The sequence below is a fragment of the Monodon monoceros genome, unplaced genomic scaffold (genome assembly GCF_005190385.1).
Source record: "Monodon monoceros isolate NGI ecotype Baffin Bay Population unplaced genomic scaffold, NGI_Narwhal_1 Super_Scaffold_12, whole genome shotgun sequence".
Taxonomy (NCBI): domain Eukaryota; kingdom Metazoa; phylum Chordata; class Mammalia; order Artiodactyla; family Monodontidae; genus Monodon; species Monodon monoceros.
The window spans coordinates 102,269,926-102,297,119 of NW_021703768.1; the positions used below are offsets into that span (position 1 = coordinate 102,269,926).

Below are 27,194 nucleotides of genomic sequence, written 5' to 3' on the forward strand. Positions count from 1 at the left end.
GCTTCCCTGGTGACGCAGTGGTTAAGAATTCACCTGCCAGTGCAGGGGACATGGGTTTGAGCCCTGGTCCGGGAAGATGCCACATGCTGCGGAGCAACTAAGCCTGTGTGCCACAACTACTGAGCCTGCACTCTAGAGCCTGTGCTCCGCAACAAGAGAAGCCACCGCCATGAGAAGCCCGCGCAGCACAACAAAGAGTAGCCCCCGCTCTCCGCAACTAAAGAAAGCCCGTGAACAGCAACGAAGACCCAGTGCAGCCAAAAATAAATAAGATAAATTTTAAAAATAGATATATTTAATCAATATTCAGAATATATAAAGAAGTCCTAAAACTCAACAGCAAAAATACAAACAATCCAACTTTAAAGTGGGCACAGGACTTGAATAGACATTTTTCTAAAGAAGATAGATATACAAATAGCCAATAAGCACATGAAAAGATGCTGAATATCACAAATCATTAGGAAAATGTAAGTCAAAACCACAAAGACACACCACTTCACACCCATTAGGGTGGCTGTTATTAACTAAATAAAGGAAAAGCAAACCGAAAACCAGTAAACAGCTAGTGTTGGTGTGAATATGGAGAAATTGGAATCTTTGTGCATTACTGGTGGGAATGTGGATTGCTGCAGCTGCTGTGGAAAACAGTACGACTGTTCCTCAAAAAATTAAACATAGAATTACCATTTGATTCAGCAGTTCCACTTCTAATTATATGCATAAAAGAACTGAAAGCAGGGACTTAAACAGATAGCTGTACACCCATGTTCATAGCAGTGTGATTTGCAATAGCCAAAAGGTGGAAACAACTTTGAATGGATATACAAAGTGTGGTTTTATACATAGAAGGGAATATTATTCAGCCCTAAAAAGGAAGGAAATTCTGACACGTGCTACAGTATAGAGGAACCTTGAGAACGTTATGCTAAATGAAGTAAGCTAGTCACAAAAGGACAAATGCTGTGTGATTCCACACTTTGAGATACCCAGAGTAGTCAGATTCATAGAGACGGAATTCAGAATGGTGGTTGCCAGGGGCTGAGAGGAGTGGGGAGTGGGAAAATATTGTTTAATGGGTATAGAGTTTCAGTCTGGGATGATGAAAGAGTTCTGGAGGTGGATAGTGGTGGTGGTTGCACAACAATGTGACTATACGTGATGCCACTGAACTGTACATTTAAAAATGGTTAAAATGATAAATTTTCTATTATGTATATTTTGCCACAGCAAAAACAAATTAAAACAGATTTATTTAGAATTATTTACTGAAATATCTGTGAAATAATATACAGTTTATCTAGTTCTACTCTCTAGGTTTTGATTCTCCTGTAAGTCTTTCTCCTTATCTAACCTCCCTGGCAGTATCCCACTTTTCTCTCTTATTTGTTCACTGAATCTGTTACATATATACAGTAGGACTGTACAGCTTTACTGCAGTGTGCGTATGAGGGTTGACTCCTTATATTATTTATAGCTTTCCATAGGATTAGAGTATTGTTTTATACTTTATCACTTTCTCTGATAGCAAAAATTTAATGTTTCAAATGGTCTTGTTTTGTAATATCCACTCAGCATTTATTGAGTAAAATGAAGATCTAGATTTGGGGGTCATCAACACATAGGTGGTTTTTAAAGCTAAGGGAATGGATGAGGTCTCCCATAGGAGAGTGTAGAGAGTGTCAAGAGAAGAGGAACATAGGCAAAACCATGATGACCACTGCATTGGGTAGGAATAAATTTGACTGTCAGTATCAAAAATCATGACAGCAGTAGCTTAAACAAGTAAAGCAATGTTATGTGAGGAAAAATAAACAAGGAGTCCTGAAGTAGACAATTGTAGGATTGATATGGCTACACAGAAGTAAGGAATCAGGCTCGCTCTAGCTTCTTCCTTCTGTTTTTCGTACGTGGCTTTCATTTTTATGATTCTGGATTTTTTTGTAACAGGAGGGAGGAAGGAAAGGATGAGATTACCATCTATATAAGGATAATTTCCAATTCTTTATCCCGGCCTTCATTCTTAAAATCTAGTCATACATGTATGTCTCTACTAGAATCAGCAATTCTATATACCCAGAATTTCTCTCCCTATCTTCTTTCCCCTTACTTTTCCAATGATTTCTGTCTCTTCCAAAAGACCTGTTTGTTTTTCTGGATTATCTTGTTCCATTAGTGGCTCACCCATTCAAGCTGAAAGTGTTAGTCACCTTTAATTTTGACTTTTTGGGATAATCATCAAAAAGGTCCGTCAGTTATGTCTCTTAAGAGATCTGTTGACTTCATTCTCTTCTCCCAGTCTTCATTGTCACCTATTTTTTGAATTGGGCTTCTTTTTGTGCATCTCACTTCCTTCTTCCCTACATTCCTCTTAGAGACTTGTCATTTAGTATAAAGTTCACATGTCTTTCTCCTTCTATTCGACCCACTTTTTAGTTGCACTAAACTTAGTGTTCTCTGAATAGATCTTATTATTTTCATATATCCGTATTCTTCTTTCTGGAATATCTTTCTTTCTCGATGAATTTCTTCTTTCTTCAGTCCCCAGCTAAAGTATCTCCTCTTTTGCAGTACATTTTCTGGTATCTCTTTCATTCCAGAAAAAGCTTCTTCTTTGACTTGAAATTATTTTGAATACATCTTCATTTTTCTTTCATCATACCATATTATATTTATATTTGCTTGTGTCTCTCTCCTCCATTAAAATTTGAACTCTTTGAGGGCAGTGAGAATCATCTTTTTATCCTTGAAACTGAGCAGAATGATTGACAATTGTAGGCCCTTGGTAAATGGTTGAAATGGTAAATTCTTTAATGAGAATAATAGACTGTTTTCTATCATCAGATGTGAAGTTGCAGTACATAATCTCCAATATTTCCTATAGCTTTTTAGCTTTTGTGATTGTATGTTTAAAGTTTGATATATTAATATTATGTAAAATCATATTATTACATTTTGAGTTTACTCCACTTTTGACAAATAGACATAACCATGTAATTTCAAAAATTTATTTATTTTAATTAATGTCATTTGTATCACCCTATGATTAGGTAAATTTAGAGATCCAGAAATAGAAGGAAAAAAAGTCAGTGATGAGTAATTTTTAGATGATCAGAAATGATAAACCAAGGGCATATGCAGGTAATTATTTAATTAACTGACTGTACAATTCAGCTGCCTAAAAATAATCACTTTCTAGAGAAGCATGGGTTTTAATTATTAGAATTAATTCAGTTTTTTTTTAATCTACTTGAAAAATAGTTTAGTTGAATTGTTGATATGATACTTCATGAAAATGCATGGGACATATTTTGCAATGTATGGGGAGAAGTGTTTTGAAGATCTGTGATTCCGAATAATGCTTCTGTGTCTTAAATTATTTCCTTGACATCAGATGGTTTATATAGGCCATATTGACCTAATTTGCAATCATTTATTCCTTGGAATTTCTTTATCAGCTGATACTTCATCACAGAAAGTCAAATAACCTTTTTTTTTCTGTCATAAATTACTATTCTTGGAAGATCTCTAACTATGGAAATGATGTTAAATATACTATTTGAGACTGTGCATATGTTAAATTGTTAAATAATTTTTTCTCAAGTGAGTGGCTTGCCTTTTTTTTAAAATTTATTTTTAACATCTTTATTGGAGTATAATAGCTTTACAATGGTGTGTTAGTTTCTGCTTTATAACAAAGTGAATCAGTTATACATATGTCCCCATATCTCTTCCCTCTTGCATCTCCCTCCCTCCCACCCTCCCTATCTCACCGCTCTAGGTGGTCACAAAGCACCGAGCTGATCTCCCTGTGCTGTGCGGCCGCTTCCCACTAGCTAGCTATTTTACGTTTGGTAGTGTATATATGTCCATGCCACTCTCTCACTTTGTCCCAGCTTACCCTTCCCCCTTCCCGTATCCTCAAGTCCATTCTCTAGTAGGTCTGCATCTTTATTCCCATCTTGCCCCTAGGTTCTTCTGACCATTTTTTTTTTCCTTTTAGATTCCTTATATATGTGTTAGCATACGGTATTTGTTTTTCTCTTTCGGACTCACTTCACTCTGTATGACAGTCTCTAGGTCCATCCACCTCACTACAAATAACTCAGTTTTGTTCCTTTTTATGGCTGAGTAATATTCCATTGTATATATGTGCCACATCTTCTTTATCCATTCATCTGTTGATGGACACTTAGGTTGCTTCCATGTCCTGCTATTGTAAATAGAGCTGCAATGAACATTTTGGTACATGACTCTTTTTGAATTATGGTTTTCTCAGGGTACATGCCCAGTAGTGTGATTGCTGGGTTGTATGGTAGTTCTATTTGTAGTTTTTTAAGGAACCTCCATACTATTCTCCATAGTGTCTGTATCAATTTACATTCCCACCAGCAGTGCAAGAGGGTTCCCTTTTCGACACACCCTCTCCAGCATTTATTGTTTGTTGATTTTTTGATGATGGCCATTCTGACCAGTGTGAGATGATATCTCATTGTAGTTTTGATTTGCATTTCTCTTATGATTAATGATGTTGAGCATTCTTTCATGTGTTTGTTGGCAATCTGTATATCTTCTTTGGAGAAATGTCTATTTATGTCTTCTGCCCATTTTTGGATTGGGTTGTTTGTTTTTTTGATATTGAGCTGCATGAGTTGCTTGTATGTTTTGGAGATGAATCCTTTGTCAGTTGCTTCATTTGCAAATATTTTCTCCCATCTGAGCATTGTCTTTTCGTCTTGTTTATGGTTTCCTTTGCTGTGCAAAAGCTTTGAAGTTTCATTAAGTCCCATTTATTTTTGTTTTTATTTCTATTTCTCTAGGAGGTGGGTCAAAAAGGATCTTGCTGTGATTTAAGTCAGAGTGTTCTGCCTATGTTTTCCTCTAAGAGTTTTATAGTGTCTGGCCTTACATTTAGGTCTTTAATCCATTTTGAGTTTATTTTTGTGTATAAAAATATGGAACGCTTCACGAATTTGCATGTCATCCTTGCGCAGGGGCCATGCTGATCTTCTCTGTATCGTTCCAATTTTAGTATATGTTCTGCCAAAGTGAGCACGGCTTGACTTTTTGATGTTGCCTGAACTATGTAGTTCTAAAGAATAATTTTGTAGTTCTAAAGAATAATTTGATAATAGCAGCAGTGGCTGTTTCTAAGATTAACACTTGTCATAGTATTGCCTTCTAAGAATTAGAAAAACTTCTCTTCGTTCTTTATACTGACCCTTCTGCCTTCTTGGTTTATGTCTTGTTTATTGGTGTATTTATCCCTGTCTCCTAGCTAAGTGGGCTTTGGTGATTCCATATTGTATGAACACTTTATCATACTGTTCACTTTTGAGAAAGGTTGTAGGTAATAGTATAAGCCTTTAAACATGGGTATATGCATTAAATAATTTCTAAAATTTCTTTTATTCATTAAGTTGGCAGATTAGAGTTTCTCTCACCATGTTTTAAGAACTTAAGAAATTCTGCTCTTTCTGTATATCTTATAAGTGTCTTTTTGAGAAAAAAGAAAGAAAATATTGTCAAAACCATGAAAGTTAAGTGAATAAAATAATTAGAACATTACCTGTTATATTTTGGTTTTAACAAAAATAATGAAGAATACTATACAGGTGAGGTGGTGGTTAGTGTAAACTTATTTCAGCCTAAATAACCAACAGTTTATGTAGCAGCTTCTTAGACTTCCTTTTTCTGTATTAGCTTAAGTGCATTTAGAAGACATCTTAAGTGAATGTAATATTTCTATCTCTTTTTAGAGGCCTTTCGGTATGGGAATTTCTATAAGTTATGCATTGTGAAACTTTTACTAATTTATATGTGAATATGTATATTGGTACTGTTGGATAGAAGTGTACAACATTTTTCTGTTAAATTTGTAGTTTATGGAGAATGTGTGTGTTTAAAGAATGCTATGCATTATCAATATAAGAAAGAAAGGTTAACCGATAGTGATTTCAATTTGGTTTATATGGTCCAGGTATTAGGACAGTTTATGTTGTGTGGTAATTATACTATTAATACTTTCAGTGATTAATTAATACACAGTAATCTTACATAAAAAACAGACCTTATTTTTGAATAGGGTATAACTAAATGGTGATGAAGAACTTAATTTTCTGAAATACAGCATCATTTTTGTAATTCCCTATGTAATCATAAGAAGTATAAAGCCATGAAAAATAATATGGTTTCATGTTTTATTTTTGATTTAAATATAAACAAGCATATTGTGAGAAGAACAGATTTGTAAGCTTGCAGATTGGGGGTAAAAATGGTAAGAGAGAATCCATTTTTTCTTAACTGTTTATGCCTAAAGAGGATAGAAACTGAATAATATATAATATATAATATTTATTCAGTATTCCATATATTATAATAAACATTACTTGTTTGTAGGTGATGTTACTTTTTAATGTCCTTTGAAATTAAGACTAATTTTTAAATGTGTAAATAGAATTGTCACTGAAAGGACTCTTCTGTTTTACAGTGGGGTGGCTTTTCCTTTTATTTGGGGTTAATTGCTAGAATATTACTAAATGTGGGTGATGTGGTATTTTAATGGAATGACTGTTACCAAGTTTGGAACTCGTTGCACCTGTTTGTTCATACCAGGGCTTCCTAATTGGACAGAACAGTAATTCTCAAACTTTTGGGTCTCATAATCCTTTTAGACTCCTAAAACTTTTTGAGGATCCCAGAGGGCTTTTGTTATTGTGGGTTATAGCTATGGATATTTACCATATGAGAAATTAAAACAAATATAAAAATATTGCTGTATTCATTTTAAAATAACAATAGTATTTTAAAATCACAACTAGCGCTATTTTCCAAATTTGAGAAAACTGGCCTTGTTTTACATGTTGTGCACATCTCCTTAATGTCTGGCTTAATAAAAAACAGTGGATTCTGCCTTCAATCCATTGCCATATCACATTCACGTAGCCTCTGGAAAACTTGACTTTCACTTGTGAGAGAATGAGAGTGAAAAAGATAAATAACATCTTGGTGTTATTATAAAAATAATTTTGATGTCACTGCCCTCCTGAAAGTGTCTCATGGACCACCTACTCCTGTCCCTAAGTGTCTCTGGACCATGTGTTGAGAACTGCTGAGCTAGAAGTATAAGCATTTGTGCTAAAGGTTAAGAATGCCTGAAAGCAAAACTTCCTTGGAAAAGAACATAGCCTGTGTGATAATTCTGTACTTAGTATTTCTAATCAGATTTTAGTTTTTCTTTTTTTTTTTAATGGTCTTAGTTGCAGTACATGGGGTCTTCCATTGTGGTGTGCAGGCTTCTCTCAGTTGTGGCGCATGGGCTCTGTAGTGTGATACTTGGGCTCTCTAGCTGTGGTGTACAGGCTTAGTTGCCCCACAGCATGTGGGATCTTTGTTCCCCGACCAGGGATCGACCAGCGTCCCCTACATTGCAAGATGGATTCTTAACCACTGGACCACCAGGGAAGTCCCAGATTTTAGTTTTTCTTGATCAAATCTGTAGAGTTTAAATTTCCTGTTACGAATGTTAATACTGATGTTCTAATCCTTCCTACATGAACAATACTGGACCTGAAAATGGAAAGAAACATCATGATAATATTTCTTTTAATAACATGCTTAACTGTTGCCCACCTATAAGGAACTGAAGTACCAAGCAGTATTGACAGTATTAGACATCCAAGTGTTATTTTCTGACTTTAATTAATGTTGTTTTGTCACTTAAGTGGAATGCTGAAATATAAAATGAAGTGTTCAATTAAATTAATTTTGGGAGAGTGATGGTGAGGTTGTATTTTCATATAATGTGTGAATTTTGTATTCTTGCCCATTCTTGAGCTTTTCTTGGGAAAAAAATATACTTGTCTTGAATATTGGGGATGCTGATAAGCATCACTGAAAATTAGTGATGTTTGAAGCTATCAGACTAACTTTCATCAACTCACCATCAATGACTTTTTATAGTAGTCTCAAAAATACTCTTAGAACAATTGGAATTGGGTGGAGTAAAAGTTTATAGTTGAAAATTCACTGGGTGTAAGAACAAATAAAAAAGCTTGCTTTTGCCCATGAGTTGGATTGCATTCGTGCAGTTCAGTAGCCAAAAACTTTGATCAAGAGACACAGCTGGTAACTTAAAACATTCATTACTCTTTGTTCTCAGCCTTCTTTCTGAGTCTCTCTTCTTTCTTGCCCTCTTGTCCTTCACCTCTCCCACTTTGAAAAACCCCTTTCTTGTGTATCATATTTATATTGATGTGGTTGTTTTGTTTGGTGTTTGCTTAGGGTACTCCTCAGCCCCTGTTTGTTAGCTGCAACTTTTCCTAACTCATAACAATTTAATTTGTTTGCTCAGTGTTAGAAAACTGCCCAGACTTGTCCTGGGAAATGAAATTTTAGTTTGGTCTTTACAGTGTTTGCTTTATATTCTTGATTTTAAAAAAAATATATGACTCTTGATCCTATACTTCAATGATAAAATATGTGTTGAAATACATTAGTAGTTATGTAAGAAGTTTTTGCATTCATTGACTCATAAAACAATATGTATCTCAAAGAGTCAGAGTGAAATCGTCTTTTTTTTCACCAAAGATCTGTGCTGAGTCATGTTTTAAGGTAAAATTATGTTGCGTGATAAAGCTGAGGTATTTTTATTTGGATTTGAGACTAAATGTCTGTTTAATTTACTCAGTGAAATGTAATGCTGTTTATGGAATTTAGCCATCTTGGGTAAGGTAGAGATAGATATTTTTGAGACACTTTGAAACCATTAAAGAAAGGAAGTTTTGAAGAAAATTGAAGCAGTTCTCATTTGTCCCTTTATTGATCTTTTTCTTGGTGTTATTTTAGAAACCCAAAGTTATATTATGTGTATAGCTTGATTGAATGTACATGTTAGGTACACAGTAATTCTCTCAACAATGAGTTTGCTTATATGAAATACAGCAGATCAGATTTACTTATGCTTACATCTCTTCAACTCTGAGAAATTCTGTGTGAATAATTATGAATTTTGAGTCATGCTTAATAGATAAGTTTGAAAAGAGGAGACTTGAAGGTTGGGTAAAAGGAAAAGTTGGCAATTTGGATAGCAGAACTGGTAGAAAAATTTGAAATGCAGCCTTAGAAAAGCTCAAACAGTAAGGCAGAGTAAATCTGAGCCTTAGAATGGATCCATTTCTTCTGTTAAGGACGTATGGTAGCAAGGGAGAGGAAGCCAAAATTATTTTATAGGGTGACAGAGTCTGAATAGTACACAGTTGACCTTTGAACAGTGTGGGTTTGAACAGTGTGGGTCCACTTATACATGGATTTTTTTCAATAGTAAATACTACAGTACTATACAATATAAGGTTGGTTGAATCCGAGGACCTGGAACCACAGACACAGAGGAACTGAAATATGTATGTGGAGGGCTGACTATAAGTTATACATGGATTTTTGACTGCATGGAGGGTCATTGCCCCTAACTCCTGTGTTTTTCAAGGGTCAACTCTACTTTGCTTAATTCTGAGTAGCTCCAAAATGAAGTTAATAGTAAAGAGTAGAAGTAAGGCTCTGTAACTTTAAATATTAGGGAGAGTATTTGAGAAATACTTGCTCAGTTATAGTTAATACTTGGATTAAATAAATGTGGTCTAAATCTTTTTCCAATTCAAGTTTTTCTTTGTAGTCCCAGAATAATATTTTTAAGTTATGTAAGTTTCAGGTGTGCAGCATTATAATTTGACATCTGTACAGGCATACCTTGTTTCATTGTGCTTTGCTTTATTGTGCTTCACAGATTTTTTTTTTTTTTTTACAAATTGAAAGTTTGTGGCAACCCTACAATGAGCAAGTCTTCGATGCCATTTTTCCGACAGCATCTGCTCACACCTTGTCTCTGTGTCACATTTTGGTAATATTTACAGTATTTCAAACTTTTCCATTATTATTATATTTGTTATAGTGATCTGTGATCAGTGATCTTTGATGTTACTACTATGACTCACTGAAGGGTCAGATGATGGTTAGCATTTTTAGCCATAAAGTGTTTTTAAGGTATGTATATGGTATTTTTAGACAATGCTACTGTACACTTAATAGACTACAGTATAGTATAAATATAACTTTTGTATGCACCAGGAAACCAAAAAATTCATCTGACTTTATTCCAGTATTCCCTTTATTGTGGTGGTCTGGAACTGAACCCAAAATATCTCCTAAATATGCCTGTACACACTACAAAGTGATCATCAGCACGTTTCTAGTTGCCATCCATCACCATACAGCTGACCCCTTTTACCCATTTCACCCATTCCACCCAACTCCCTTTCCCTTTGGTAAACACTAATCTGATCTCTGTATCTATGAGTTTGTTTTTGTTTTATTTTGTTTGTTCATTTTTTTTATGTTCCACACAGGAGTGAAATTTTACAGTATTTGTCTTTCTTAACTTACATCACTTAACATAAAACTTTCAGGGTCCATCCATGTTGTCGCAAATGGCAGGATTGGATTTAATTCTTTTTTTGTGGTGGGGTAGTTTTCCTATGTGTATATGTACCACATTTTCTTTATCCATTCATGCACCCATGGACACTTAGGTTATTTCCATATCTTGGCCGTTGTAAATAATGCTGCAATAAACGTAGGGGTTCACATATCTTTTCAAATTGTTTTTGTGTTCTTCAGATAATACCTAGAAGTAGAATAGCTGGGTCAGATGGGAGTTCTATTCTTAATTTTTTGAGGAATCTCTATACTGTTTTCCATGGTGGCTGCATCAATTTTCAGTCCCACCAACAGTGTACAAGGGTTTCCTTTTCTCCACATCTTCTCCAATATTCATAATTTTTTTCTTTTTGCTAATAGCCATTCTGACAGGTGTGAGGTGATGTCTCATTGTGGTTTTGATTTGCATTTCCCTCATAATTAGTGATGTTGAACATCTTTTCATGTACCTCTTGGCCATCTGTATGTCTTCTTTAGAAAAATGTCTATTCATTAAAAAATGTCCATTTTTAAATCAACTTGTTTGTTTTTGAGTTGTATGGGTTCTTTATATATTTTGGATAATAATCCCTTATTGGATTTACAAATATCTTCTCCCATTCAGTAGGTTGCCTTTTCGTTTTGATGATGGTTCCCTTCACTGTGCAGAAACTTTTTAGTTTGATGTAGTCCCATTTGTTCATTTTTGCTTTTGTTTCCCTTGCTTTTGGAATCAGATCCACAAAAATATCTCTAAAACTCATATAAATGAAGTTACCTCCTATGTTTTCTTCTAGGAGTTTTATGGTTTCAGGTCTTACATTCAGGTCTTTAATCCATTTTGAGTTAATTTTTGTGTGTGGTGTGAGATAGTGGTCTAGTTTGATTCTTTTGGCTGTAGCTGTCCAGTTTTCCCAGCACCATTTATTGAAGAGACTATTCTTTCTCCATGTATGTTCTTTGCTCCTATGTTGTCAATTAATTGCCCATATATTTGTGGTTTTATTTCAGGACTCTCAGTTCTGTTCCATTGATCTGTGTGTCTGTTTTTGTGTGAGTTCCATACTGTTTTGATTACTGTAGTTTTGTAGTGTACAGTTGACCCTTGAACATTATGGAGGTTAGGGTTACCACTCTCTATGCAGTTGCAAATTCATGTATAACTTATAGTTGGCCCTTGGTATACACAGTTCCTCCATATCCATGGTTCTGCATCCTTGGATTAAACCAACCTTGGATTGTGTAGTACTCTATCTAGTATTTATTATTGAAAAAAATCCGTGGGTAAGTGCATTTCAAACATGTGCTGTTTAAAGGTTTGCTGTAGTTTGAAATCAGGGAGCATGATAACCTCCAGCTTTGTTCTTCTTTCTCAGGATTGTTTTGGCTATTTGGTGTCTTTTGTGGTTCCATACAAATTTTAAGATTGTTTTAGTCATGTGAAATATGCCATTGGAATTTTGATAGGGATTGCATTGAATCTATAGATTGCTTTGTGTAGTATAGACATTCTAACAATATAAATTCTTTCAGTCCATAAGCATGAAATATCTTTCCATTCATTTGTGTCTTCTTTGATTTCTTTCATCAGTGTCTTAAAGTTTTCAGTGTATAGGTCTTTCACCTCCTTGGTTAAATTTATTGCTAGGTATTTTATTCTTTTTTATGTAGTGGTAAATGGGATTTTCTTAATTTCTGTTTCTGATAGTTCATTCTTAGTGTATAGAAAAACCACAGACTTCAGTATATTGATCTTGTATCCTGTGACTTTACTGAATTCATTTATTTGTTTGAACAGGTTTTATTTGTGGCATCATTAGAACTTTGTATATATAGTATCATGTCATTTGCAAATAGTGACAGTTTTACTTCTTTCTTTCTGATTTGGATCACTTTTATTAATTTTTCTTGTCTAATTGCTATGGCTAGGATTTCCAGTACTGTGTTGAATAGAAGTGGTGAGAGTGGGTATCCTTCTCTTATTCCTGATCATCACTGAGTATGTTAGCTGTGGCTTTGTCATACATGGCCTTTATTAGGTTGAGGTATGTTCACTCCATACCCACTTGGTTGAGAATTTTTATCATAAATGGATGTTGAATTTTGTCAAATGCTTTTCCTGCATCTAATGAGATGATCATGTGATTTTTATCCTTCATTTTGTTAATATATGGTATCATGTTGATTGATTTGCAGATGTTGAATATTCTTGCATCCTTGGAATAAATCCCACTTGATCATGGTGTATGATTTTTTTAATGTATTGCTTGATTTGGTTTGCTCATATTTTGTTGAGGGCTTTTGCATTTTTGTTCATCAACGATATTGGCCTGTAATTTTCTTTTATGGTGTCCTTGTCTGGTTTTGGTATCAGCATAATGGTAGCTTCATAAAATGTGTTTGGAAGGTTTTCTTCCTCTTTAATTTTTTGGAAGAGTTTGAGAAGGAGTTTGACAAGGATTGGTATTCTTTGAATGTTTTGTATAATTTGCCAGTGAAGCCATCTGATCCCAGACTTCTGTTTGTTGGGAGCTTTCAATTATAGTTTCAGTCTCCTTACTAGTAATTGTTCTATTCAAATTTTCTATTTCTTCTTGATTCAGTCTTGGAAGCTTGGATGTTTCTAGGAATTTTCCGTTTTTTCTAGGTTGTCTAATTTGTTGGTGTAGAATTGTTCATAGTAGTACCTTATGATATTTTGTATTTCTGTGGTATCAGTTGTAATTTCTCCTCTTTCATTCTGATTTTATTTGTTTGAGTCCCCTCTTTTTCTTTTTCTGGGGGGGTTAGTCTAGCTAACGATTTGTCAATTTTGGTTATCTTTTCAAAGAACTAGCTCTTAGATTCATTGATCTTTTCTGTTGTTTTTTAAATGTCTATTTCATTTATTTCCACTCAGATCTTTATTATTTCCTTTCTTCGAATGTGGAGCTTCATTTATTCTTTTTATGTTTTCTTTATGTGTAAATTTAGATTATTTATATTGGATTTTTCTCGTTTCTTGCGGTAGGCCTATATTGCTATGGTCTTTCTTCTTTGAACTGCTTTTGCTGCATCTCATGGATTTTGGTACGTTATATCTCTGCTTTCATTTGTCTCTAGGTATTTTTTTGATTTCTTTAGTGACCTATTGGTTGTTTGGTAGCATGTTGTTTAATTTCCATGTTTCTGTAGTTTTTACTATTTTCTTTTTGTGATTGATATTTAGTTTCATAGTATTGTGGCCAGAGAATATGCTTGATATGATTTCAGCCTTTCTGAATTTATATTGAGACTTTTTTTGTGACCTAATATATGATCTATCCTGGAGAATGTTTCATGTGCACTTGAAAAGAATGTATATTTTGGTGCTTTTGGATGGAATGTTCTATATGTTAAGTCCGTGTGATCTAATGTGTGATTTAAGTTTGATGTTTTCTTTTTAATTTTTGTTCTGGATGATCTATCCATTGATGTAAGAAGGGTGTTAAAGTCCTCTGCTATTATTGTTTTGCTTTCAATTTCTCCCTTTAAGTCTGTTAATATTTGTGTTGTATATCTTAGTGCTCCTCTACTGGATGTGTATACATTTATAAATGTTATATCTTCTTGCTGGATTGACACCTTTATCATTATGTTTGCCCTTGTTGTCTTTTAATATAGTCTTTGTTTTAAAGTCTGTTTTGTCTGATATGAGTATAGCTACTCCAGCTTTCCTTTTATTTACATTTGCATTGAAATTTTTTCCATTCCTTCACTTTCAGTCTGTGTGAGTCCTTTCTCCTGAAGTAAGTCTCGTGTAGGCAGCATATAGATGGATCTGTTGTTTTTTTTTTTTTTTTTTTTTAAATTTAAACAGTCCCTCACTGTCTTTTTCTTGGCTATTTTAGTCCACTTGAAGTAGTTATTGATAAGTATGTACTTGTCATTGTGTTAATTGTTTTCTGGTTGTTTTTGTAGTTCCTCTCTGTTCCTTTCTTCTCTTTCCCTCTTCCTTCGTGTTTTGGTGGTTTTCTTCAGTGTTATATTTAAATTTCTTTCCATTTTCTTTTGTATATTTACTATAAGTTTTTTTCCCTGTTACTGTAAAGTTCATATATAACATCCGATGTAAGTAGTAGCCTGTTTTAAGCTGGTAGCAAATTAACTTTGAACACATTTCAAAGCTTTATCTTTTTACTACTCCAGGCCCCTGCCCCAATGTTTTATACTTTTGATGATACATTTTACCTCTTAATTTTATGCATCCCTTAACTAACTATTGGAATTTAATTTAAATTTACTACTTCTTGACTTTAAACCATCATGTTTGCTTTATAATTGATTGATCCACTACCTTTATTATATATTTACCTTTTCCAGAAAGATTTTTTACTTGCATGTGTTTTCTTATTATTAACTACTGCTTTTTCTTTTCAGCTTAAGAAATCTCTTAAATATTTCTTGTAGGGCCAGTTTTGTGGTGATGAACTCCTTTAAGCTTTTGTTTATCTGGGAAACTCTTGATCCCTTCTTCAATTCTGAATGATAAATTTGCTAGGTGGAGAATTCTTGTTGGGGGTTTTTTCCTTTTAGCACTTTGAATAGGTTATGCCACTCACTACTGGCCTGTAAAGTTTCTGCTGAAAAATCTGCTGATAGTCTTATGGAGTTTACTTTGTATGTAACAAGTTGGTTTTCTCTCGCTGCTTTTAGGATCTTCTCTTTATCTTGAACTTATACCATTTTAATTATAATGTGTCTTGGTGTATGTCTATTTGGGTTAATCTTTTTTGGAACTCTCTGGGATTCCTGGACCTGGATATTTGTTTCCTTCCCCAGATTAGAGAAATTTTTGGCCATATTTCTTCAGATAGTTTTTCTGGCCCCTTTTCTCTCTCTTCTTCTTCTGGGATCCATATAATGCAAATGTTATTTTGCTTGATGCTGTCTCAATGGTTTCTTAAATTAATTTCACTTTTTAAAATTCTACTTTTCATTTTGCTTCTCTGTCTGGATGAGTTCAGTTGTTTTGTCTTGCAGCTCACTGATTCATTCTTTTACTTCATCCAGTCTACTGTTGAACTCCTCTAGTATATTTTTCAATTGAGTTATAACCTCTTTGGTACTTTCCTATATTTCAATCCCTGTTGAAGCTCTCACTGTGTTCATCCATTCTCCTCCTGAGTTTGGTGAACATCTTTATGACCAAGAAGCAACAAACTAAAGAGTGGAAATGGGTTATTAAGAGATTGCTAAATTAAGAGCATAGAAGTTAGCACTTTCAGTGGAATAGAGGGGGGAAAGCATTGTAGAAATATTTTTTAAAACTCAGTAGCTGAGAGCTATTGGTAAGTCTTAATTGCATCTCTAGGCTCTTGATGTATATAGCATACTAAAATCAGTATTTCAGAGTTGAATAAATGTTAGAGTCTCTCATCCACTATTTCTAAGCCTTTTATCTGTTTTTACTTATAATGGGGGTAGATATGACTCAAATATGATATGAGTGGCTCTAGTAAGAAGATAATGATTCTCAGTGGCAGGGGGAAGTGTGTGCGTGTGTGTGTGTGTGGTGTGGTGTGGTACAGGGTGGTGATGTGTACACATGGGGGTGTATGAGAATCTCTATTTTGGGGGAGGAGACCATGTACACAATTTGAACTTGTCTCCTTCCCCTACCCCTGTCATGATTATATTATCTTACCTTCCTATCTTCAGCTGTTCTGCTGCCTTTCTCATACTCACATTTTAGAAAAACTGGTCTTATCTAAACTACTAATATAGATAAACTGAAGTCAGCTTGAGAGGTTGAATAGTTAGTATTAAGCCAAACTAAGAACCTAGCTATCCTGGCTTCTAGTTCAATGTTTTGTTTTGCCCATGCAATAATTATTATGCAAAATGATAAAATAAACAACAGAGTGAAATTATGTTTTCCATACTCTTTATTTTAAAAAGGATGGGAAGGTTTTAGTATATTTTAGAAAGTTTTTTTCCTTTCTAAAATCATTACACAAAACAAAACAAAAAATACTCATAAGTAAAACTGAGACGTTTAAGATGGAAGTTGTTCATTTCCTCATAACGAATAAATAGATACAATGTTAAGATAAAATGATCCCCTATTATATGTTAGTTTATTGGGAGTCTGTTAGTTCTAAAAATAAAATACGGGTGATTTTTATGTATTTAGACTTTATATTTGGAGTTTGTATTATTTTGTGTTGTTGGATAATGATTTATTTAGTAATTAGTTACATAGAATAAGAGACTTTATTATCTCCCAATTTCTATTGGTCATGAGTCCAGGCATAGCTTAGTTTTGTCCTTTGTTGAGGGTCTTTCCAGGCTTAAATCAAGGTGTAAGCTTGGACTGCAATCTTTTCTGAGCCTCTGAGTCCTTTTCCAAGCTCACTGGTTATTTCTAGAATTCAGTTCCTCATGGCTGTGTGATGAGGCTCTCAGTTCCTAGGGCCTGCCCACCATTTCCTGGCATGTGGCCCTCTTCCACAACATAGTAGTTTGTGTCTTTAAGGTCAACAGGAGAACTGCTCTGCTGCTTTGATTATCTCTGACTTCTAGACTTGCTTTTTAAACATCTTACCTGATTAAGTCATGCCCAACAGAATAATCTCCCTTTTGATTAATTTAACCTCCACTAACAGGGATCTTAATTTTGTTACCTTTGCCATATAACATAATCTAATGACAAGAGTGAAATCTGGGAATCTTGCCCACACTTGCGGGGAAAGGATTATATGGGTTGTGTACACCAGAGGATGGAAATCTTGGGGGTTGAACTTAGCATTATGCCTACCACAGGGTTATGAAAGAGTGCAGTAACTCCTTTGTTCAATAAAAATAAGATCTTTCCTATGTGCCAAGCATTTCTGTAGGCCATGGAAATACAAGTCTCAAGGGCACAGCTCCTTTCTATAGTGAGGTTGGTGGAGACCAACAATGAAGCACTGTTTATAATGTAGTTCAGTAATGCAGGTTCAGTAGAAGTGTAACCAGGCTACTCTGTGAACATGAAGGAGAAGGTATAGGGAGGGAGGAGGCTGGGTCAGGAGAAGTTTATTGTTTGTATGGAAAAAATAAAATTACTGCTGCAGTTCTTGAAGCTACAAAATTATTAAAAAATTGTTTATTGTTATTCTTTTCCTCCAGATGGTATACCTCAAGTTTACTATTTTGGCCCTTGTGGGAAATACAACGCTATGGTGCTGGAACTGCTGGGACCTAGTTTGGAAGATTTGTTTGATTTGTGTGACAGAACATTTTCTCTTAAAACGGTTCTCATGATAGCTATCCAACTGGTGAGTAAAGCAGGATGTTTTGAAGCTGTTTGAACAATTGTGTGGTTCCTTTGGTCACTAATTTACACTGAAAGTTTAAAGTTTTGTGACATTATCTTCCACAGCATTTGACCTAATAAAAATGTCTGCTTTTCATATCATTGTCCTTTTAGGATGACTGTAACTTAAAATAACTGAATCAGGTGTATTTTATTTGTATGAAAAAATTAATATCTTACTACTTTAAGGTCAGAATGCTCAGTTTGAGAATTAAGTTGTTTCCAGCACTCTTTTCAGGTTGAAAATGAATACTTAGAGAAGAGAACCCTCAGAAACATGGGTTTTTAATCTTGGTAATAAATTAAAATGGCCTAGAAAAAGAAGAAACAAACTAATGAGAAAGTCTTATAAATCATTTAAATTTCAGGGAGCCTATGGGGAAATAAGAGGATAATTTTAAGGCAGTTTTGAAATAAATGCCAGTAAGTGTATGCTGCAGAAGTCTTAAGATTGTTTTTATCTGTTGACTCATTACTTCTACAGATTTATCCAATGGAAGTATTCAGATGTACTTAAAGCTTGTGTGCAAAGACTTCTATAATAAAGTGGGAAACAACCCGAATGCACAGAAATAACAGTGTTAGTTGGATAAATTATTAATAGCCATAAAATAATATGCAGCCACTAAAAAGTGTATATTAAAAGAATGTTTCATGACCTGGTAAATGCTCATAATATATTGTTAATGAGAGCTATAGGTCATAGAATAGTATATGTTATATGATCCAAAATTTGTTAACAAACTAAAATGGCTTGAGTGACTGTGTTCACTTACATTGTATTGTCAGCCATGAATATCATTAAATGAAGCACTTTTGTTATTTGTAATGTTCTGTTTTCTGACAGTTTATACAATAAACATTATTTGAGAATGTGTAAAGCAATGAATAAAAATGTATTATATTATTATTAGAGTTGGATTCCAAAGTTTTCTAGTCTCAAGATCTTTTTAAATGTTTAATACCTAAGGAAAAAAGTAAACAAGTTATAAAAAAGATAACAAAGTGCTCTGTTAATTCTTTTATTTAACAGTCTAGACTCTTTAAGTTTCTTTAGTGTAATTATAAAACTCTCTCCATTATTGAACAGATAAGGAAGAATAAATTGCAACTTTGTGAATATATCTGTTTATATTTTTGAGTTCAAGATTTTGTATTAGTAAAGCTTTTTAATTCTATAAGGTAGCATCATCTGAAAGTGTTGATTTAATCAGGCTTCCTGATAAGAAAGGAATTCATAAACTTCAAGCACTTTCCTATATAAGTGCCCAAAATAGTAAAAAGCAAAGATATTTAATCATAATTGGACATATATTTAAGAAACTACTGAGTGATATCATGTTTCTTTTAAAGGGTTCAAACAATTTCTGATTTTTTCTTCTTAATGTGGTTTTCATTGTAAAAATTGTCTTGCCTCTATCGTACTATTTTATGCTAGTCAAAGCCTAAAATAAAATATATCTTTTTTTTTTTTTGAATCAAGATTTCTCGCATGGAGTATGTCCATTCAAAGAACTTGATATACAGAGATGTGAAGCCTGAGAACTTCTTAATAGGACGACCAGGAAACAAAACCCAGCAAGTTATTCATATTATAGATTTTGGTTTGGCAAAGGAATATATTGATCCAGAGACAAAGAAACACATACCATACAGAGAACATAAGAGCCTTACAGGAACAGCTAGATATATGAGCATAAACACACATTTAGGAAAAGGTATGTGTACCTTTCGTAAGTATGGAAGTTTGAACTCAGTACGCTAATAGTGTGGGTTTTTATTTGTTATTATGGTTTAGTTTTTGCAGGTTACAGTCGCTTCTATTGTAATTTTTATTTATCACATCTAACTAGAGTTTACTTTCATTTACATTTAGTAAGTCTTTTAAAGTAAGTTGCTTTAAAATAAATGAATGACAGATATCCTTATATTCACTATATCTTTTTTATTTTACTTGAAATGTTCAACTTTGATACACTTAGGGTGATCCATTTAATTATTTCTATTAAAGAATATGAGAGAATACTTAATTTTAACTGCATTTAATGTGTGTAAAGGTTTTTGATTGAGACTATAACTCTTTGATACAGCTGTCCAGGGAGGTAGCCACCTGCCTAATACATTGAATACTGAGAATACATATCTTACAGGTACTGTTTACTTTGTACTAGCTATTATTTAACCTTTTTAAGAGGGTTCCTTATTTATAAAAAGGGTAAAATATCAACTGCACAGGGTTTCTTATAGCTTTTTTTTTTCCTGGTCTAGGATCCAATCCAGGATCACATATTTCACCTAATTGTCCTATCTCTTTTGTTTCCTTTCATCTGGTACAGTTCCTTGCCTTTCTTTATGGTTCATGAAGTTAATATTTTTGTAGAGTACGGGTTGTTTTGTAGCATGTCCTGTGTTTGAAGTTGTCTGATATTTCTTCATGACTATATTTGGGTATCCAGTTTTAGCACAAGTATCATAGAAGTGATGTGTTCTCAGTGCATCATGTCAGAAGGCACATGTCACTTGGTTCCAAGTAGCTTTGATCACTTGCTTAGGGTAGTGACTGCTAAGTTTCTCCACTTAAAAGTTTCTTATTTTCCCTTTGTAGTTAGAAAATATTTTCTAAGTCAGTTTTTGAGATTATGTAAATATGTTGTTTCTCATCAAATTTTTACCCACTAGATTTAATATCAATTGATGATTTTCTAACTCCATCGTTCCTTTTGAATTTACTAGTTTCATTCTAGTGTAGGCAAAAGCTTTCCCTTCTTCCCTTATTTATTGACTTACATCAGTATGGACTCATGGACTCATGGATTCTTAACTGGATGTATTATAGTCCATTACTATCATTATTTATATCATTATTTATTTTGATGCTCAGATTGTCCCAGATTTGGCTACTGGTTGCTCTCTCAAGCTGTTTAGCTGTTCCTTTGGCATGTTCTCATGATTCTTGGAAAACTTCTTTCTTGTCTTGTGCAACAAGTTGTTCCAGGCTTATCTTATAGTTTCTTGGCTCTAGCCCAGATACAACATTTTTCTAAGAAGCCCTGGTTCCTTTATTGGATAATGGTATGTAGAAACCAAGATTTTGTAACACTAGGTGTATTTATTGCTCCTAGTATGTTATTGTTTCTAAGGCCTTTCTGTAGCAGAACTAGGAAATGTGTACATGTCTGTGTGTGTGAATATACACATATATACTCATTTGTGTGTATATACAACACATTTATGTACACGTACAGATACGCCTACACATGTGTATGTACTTATACACATATGTTAATATCTATCTATTAAAAACTATGAGTTTATACTGATACTTTTAATTTCAGTCTAACAGCACAAAGTAGGATCCCCTCCTTTTCATATTTGTAATTCCCTTCCCTTTTCTATGTTTATATCTTCCTTTGCCAACATTGAGAAATCTGGCTACCACTACTCTAGTATATTTACTCATTTTTAGAAGCCTAGGACACTCAGAATATAGTTTCAGAATTGGTAACTGATAACACTGTGTTAATGCAAGCTTACTAGAATTGCGATATTTGTAATTCTTATTTTATTGAACAGTCCTTTTTAAAATTGACTCAAGTAGGACTTCCCTGGTGGTGCAGTGGTTAGGAATCCGCCTGCCAATGCAGGGGACACAGGTTCAAGCCCTGGTCTGGGAAGATCCCATATGCCACAGAGCAACTAAGCCCGTGCACCACAATGAAGAGTAGCCCTCGCTTGCCACAACTAGAGAAAGTCTGCGTATGGCAATGAAGACCCAACACAGCCAAAAATATAAATAAATAAATAAATAGACTCAAGTGAAATATACATTGAGTAAAGTGCACAACATTTGAGTGTATAACTTATTAGTATTAATAAATGTATACAGCTGTATAACCCACAAGTCTACCAAGATTTAGAACACTATTCACTCCTTAGACTTCCCTCTTGCTGTTCCTCAGTGTCTACAAAAGCAACTGTTGATCTGATTTCTATCACCATAGGTTTAGTTTTGCTGACTCTAATTCTTATAAATGAAATCATATGACTTATTTTGTTCAGTCTAATATGTATGAGATTCATCTAAGTTGATTAGGGTTTGTTCCTGTGCAACGGAGTAGTATTCCATTGCATAAATATGAATATACCACAAATTGTTTATCCATCCTAACGTTGATGAGCATTTTGATTATTAACAGTATTTTGCTATTATGGATAAAACTGCTATGGCATCCTTGCAAATCTTCCAGCACACATATGTTTTCAGTTCTTTTGGGTAAATACCTAAGATTGGAATTGTTGGGTCATATTGTAGGTACTAACTTTATAGGAACCTGTCAATCAGTTCCCCAAAACATTCATACCATTTTCTGTTTCTGCCAGCAGTGAATGAGAGTTCTGTTTGTTTCACATTCTTGACAACATTTGGTGTTGTCGGTCTTTTTCATTCTAGCCATTCTGGTGAATTTATGTAGTGGTATTGTATTTTACTGTGACTAATGATTGTGAGCACTTTTCATGTGCTTATTGACCACTTGTATGTCTTCTTTTGTGTTGTGTACATCGTTTTATTGTTGATTTGTAGGAATTCTTTATATTTTCTGGATATAAGTCCTTTGGCAAATACATGCTCTGTGGACATTGTCTTCTAGTCTGTGGCTTGTCTAGTCATTTTCCTAGTGTTGACAATTGATGAGCAAAAGTTGTAAATATTTATGAAGTCTAATTTATCAAATTTTTCTTTTATGATTACTACTTTTTAAATCCTAAGAAATCTTTACCCCTTGTAATGAGAGCATTTTGTGTTTTCTTCTGCCATCTAGAATTCATTTTTTTGTATGGTGTGAGATAGGGATTGAGATATTCTTTTTATGATATCATATTCTTTCCCATCAAATTACTTTTGTGTATTTCTAAAAAAATCAGTTCTAGGTTGTGTTTACAATAGATTATTCCGAAGTCTTAAGCCATGGTCGGTTTTTATATCACAGGAAGTCTAATAACTTAATTTTATGCTTTTAGATTCTATATCTAACATCTTTCTTATAAGGGAGAATAGACAGGAATGTAAACTGATCGGTACTTAATCCACTGTCACTGCTCAGATGTACCTTACAATACAATTACAATTTGTCCAGAGCCTTAGAAGTCATCTAATCCAACCTCTAACTCCTAGTCTTAGCTTCTTCTCTAACCGTTCTCCCCAGACCTATCTGCTGCCCACTGTGTTTCCCTGCTTCTGCATCTCAATCAGAACTAAAGAGCACTTGGCATCTTCCCCGACAGCTTACCTGATAGTAGGCTCATGGTATTTTTTCAGGTGTTTGAAATACCTGAAAATGTAGGTTTGCCTTTCTTTAAGAAAAGTCAGTAGTATTTACATTTCAGGTGGCATTTGGGCAAGTGTGTTTCAATAGCAAACTTTCCTGATAGATTTAAAATATGATTGGGTAGATATACAACTTTCAGGATTGTCTCTTCTGTTAAAACCAGGCACATCTGTGTTTATATGAACAGTGTCTGTGAGGAATTTTCATTTCATGGTAGTTGTTAAGACTGTTTTATAACAACTAACAAAGGTTCACCACCACTTTATTGTGAGCCATGAAGTCACGACTTCCTTCTGGCCTGGTGTTCTTTATCCGAACAATGGTAAATGTAACAGCATTCTATTTGTAGAAAGGGCAAAATAAGTCTGATATGTTTGTCCTTGTTAGGAAAAGCCTTCAGAGCTTGGGAAATGGCATTTAACTATTGTAATAATCTCTTTTTACTCTTCTTTCAGGAAGAAAACAAAAAATTATTTATTTGGCAAGTACTGCAAAGAACAAAAGCTTTAATCCTTACTTTCTCTCATTTGTAAAAGCCCTGCTTCTCAGTTTTGATGTAGAACTTGGGAGTAGATGGGTAAAAATAGAACATTTATTTGACAAATTACGTGATTTCCTTTTTTTTAAAATTGTAGAGTGAGTTTGAGTGCCAAAGAGTTAAAGTATTCTGTAAGTTTGAGATGGCTGTGAACATGGAATATTTAGTGGTGTTTTGAGTTTAGAGCACTTGGCTTTGTGAGGAATCAGGAAGAGATTAAGAAAAAAGAACAGTGAAAGTGTGACCTTTTAGTGCTGATTTTAATTTGTGTATATATAATTTCTTCCTTTCATCTGAACTTTGGTTGTTACTTTTAAAGCCTTCTTATTCATTCATTCACTCTTGTGCATTCAAGGACTTGCTACTCACATGAACTTTTCAAAATAGAGAATTTGGTCAGAGGAACATTTGTGCAGGTTTATATGTATTTTTCCTTTGTGGAGACGGACACTGTATCAGATTCGAAAGGAAAGAGTTGTCCCTTAACATAGTATTATGGAGGAATAGTGTAAAATCACATTGTAGAATTTATCGTCTTTATTCCTGTGGTGTGTGTCTATTGATCTTAATTAGGTGATTTCTGTTCAGAAGGCAGATGTAGTGATTCATTTGTACACCTTTCATATACCTCCTGAAGTCACTGATCAAGATGAAATCTCAATAAAGCTGCATGTGACAGATGTGGATTTCCTTGGTCTGCTTTAATGGAAGCATTCTTTAGTACTGTCAGGTTGAATTGTTATTTTTAATTGTGTCTCATGAAGTATCTTTTTAATATCTTTTTAAAGGCTTTTTTTTTTGTCAAGTGCTTTGAACCTCATTTTATAATCTTCCTTTGGATTACTTTTTTTTCCTTTATGTCTTAATTGAAGTGGTTTGAAATTAAGTAAATAAGAGAAATGTATTTCTCTTTAGTAAGTGTCTTGAAATAAAATGGTCTTTTATTTTTAAATATTATTGAGTATTCATGAATAAAAAGACCAGGATTTGAGGAATAAGTTGCCAGTTGCTTTGTAAGTGTTAAGAAAAATCTGTGTTCCATAGAAAAATGATATTTCAAGCCCCTAAATGGTAAGCTTTCAGAGTGGGAGAGAAGTAATCACAGAATTATGGTGTTACAAAAATGCCTTCTTTCTGTGTTATCATTCTGTGGTGTGTTTCATATAATTTCCAGCTAATTGCTACAATCCTGAGGCCTACTCTTTAAGTCTCCCAAACAGCTTTTTAACAGTTTAAAAACATGTATTTACGTTTTATGATTACATTTTAACAGTTTAAAAATGTATTATACAATTCCTTGCTTTTTGAAACAAAGTGTGATAAACCTAATTGATGTTTTCTTGATATTTCAGTATCATAATTTTTGTACGATTACTATTATATAGTGACACCTTCAAGATTATTTGGAGAATGTTAGTATGTATATTTTTAAAAGTTTAGAGAAAATGCATTTGAATAGTAGTGTATTTTTAAAAATAACATTATTTTTAGAGCTGTTTTAAATTCACAGCAAAATTAGGCAGAAGGTACAGAGGTTTCTCTTTTACCCCTGTCCCCACACGTGCTCACTATCATACTATCACGCCAGAGTGGTACATTTGTTATCGTTGATGAACCTACACTGACACATCATTATTGCCTAGAGTCCATAGTTTACTTTAACGTTCACTCTTGGTGTTGTATATTATCTGGGTTTGGACAAATTTATAATGACATGTATTTACCATTATAGTGTCCTACAGAGTAGTTTCACTTTCTAAGCGTCCTCTATGCTTCATCTAATCCCTCCCTCTCTCCAGCCCCTGACAACCACTAGTCTTTTTCCTGTCTCCATAGTTCTGCCTTTTCCAGATGCCATTCCGTATGTAGCCTTTTCAGATTGGCTTCTTTCACTTAGTAATATGCAGTTAAGTTTCCTCCATGATTTTTAATTGCTTGATAGCTCATTTCTCTTAGTGCTGAGTAATATTCCATTGTCTGGAGATAACACAGATTATTTATCCATTCACCTACTGAAGGACCTCTTCATTGCTTCCAAGTTTTGGCAATTATGACTAAAGCTTCTATAAACAACCTTGTGTAGTTTTTGTATAAACATAAGTTTTCAACTCCTTTGTGTAAATACCAAGGAGCTCTGTTGCTGGATCATGTGGTATGAGTGTGTTTAGTTTTGTAAGAAGCCCCCAAATTGTCTTCCAAAATGCTATACCATTTTGCATTCCCACTACCGATGAATGAGAATTCTTGTTACTCAACATTCTCACCAACATTTGGTATTGTTAGTGTTCTGGATTTATACCATTCTAATAGGTGTGTAGTGTTACCTCGTTTTAATTTGAATTTCCTGATGACATATGATATGGAGCATCTTTTCATATGCTTATTTGTCATCTGCATATCTTCTTTGGTGAGGTGCCTATTAAGGTCTTTGGCCCATTTTAATCAATTTGTTTGTTTTCTTATTGTTGAATTTTAAGAGTTCTTTGTCTATTTTGGATAACAGTTTCTTATGAGATGTGTTTTGCAAATATATTCTTCCAGCCTGTGGCTTATCTTTTTATTCTCTCGATGGTGTCTTTTGCAGAGTGGAAGTTTTAATGAAGTCCAACTCATCAATTATTTCTTTCATGTATTGTGCTTATGGTATTATATCTAAAACGTCATTGCCAAACCCAGGGTCATCTAGATTTTCTCCTATGTTATCTTCTAGGAACTTTGTAATTTTGTGTTTTACGTTCAGGTGTCTTATCCATTTTGGTTATTTTTGAACGGTGAATGGTGTAAGTTCTGTGTCTAGATTCATTTTTTTACATGTGGATGTTCAGTTGTTTTAGCACCATTTGTTAAAAAGACTTATCTTTGCTCCCTTGTATTGCCTTTGCTTCTTTGTCAGAGATCAGCTGACTATATATATTTATGTGGGTCTATTTCTGGGCTATCTATTCTGTTCATTGATCTATTTGTCTGTTCCTTAGCCAATACCATACTATCTTGAGTGCTGTAGCTTTACAGTAAGTCTTGAAGTAGTGTATTTTTTAACAGATTTTTTTCCATTCAACTGTATTTTTGCTTACTTTTTGTTACTACTGTTGGCAGCACTTTCTCATCTTTTGATTTGCTTCTTCTGGCCTGATAGCCAAACTTACCGGAATTATATCTAAATTAAGAGAACTAGATTTCAAGAGGACTTCTTGAGGAATCAGATGAATGCATGTTCTGAGTTCCATTGCTCAGAAATGTATTTTTTCTTTCTGAATTCTTGATACTGCTAGATTAGGTATCTGGATTATTGGGTTGTTGCTGCGAATTGTCTTGCATGATAGTGCTTTTTTTCTTTTGGGTTTGTGTTCTCACTTCTAAAAAACTCAAATTATGTCATTATGAAAAATGTAAATGAGCTCAGTGAATCTTGTGGAAAAGTTCTTTTTTTCTTTTGTGAGGTGCCAAGGAAATGTACCTTTTAACGTTTTAGAAGGAAATATAAAGTGAAACTTCTATTTGCTTATAGTAATTTTTGTTTTTATTGTTTTGGTTACATATA

At 33.9% G+C, this 27,194-nt stretch overlaps 1 protein-coding gene and 1 non-coding gene across 6 annotated transcripts in view; one reads left to right on the plus strand and one right to left on the minus strand.

The window, feature by feature from the left end:
- The window catches only part of CSNK1G3 (casein kinase 1 gamma 3), a 156,506-nt gene that overhangs the window by 60,463 nt on the left and 68,849 nt on the right, over positions 1-27,194 (plus strand). For all 5 annotated transcript variants that reach the window (XM_029216279.1, XM_029216280.1, XM_029216278.1 and 2 more), the window contains 2 exons: positions 17,602-17,750; positions 19,272-19,506. In XM_029216279.1, coding sequence (XP_029072112.1) covers positions 17,602-17,750; positions 19,272-19,506 — 384 coding nt within the window. The remainder of the gene's footprint in view (positions 1-17,601; positions 17,751-19,271; positions 19,507-27,194) is intronic.
- Positions 4,950-5,056, minus strand: LOC114893540. Its single transcript, XR_003792955.1, has one exon. It is a non-coding gene; the product is annotated as a U6 spliceosomal RNA (small nuclear RNA).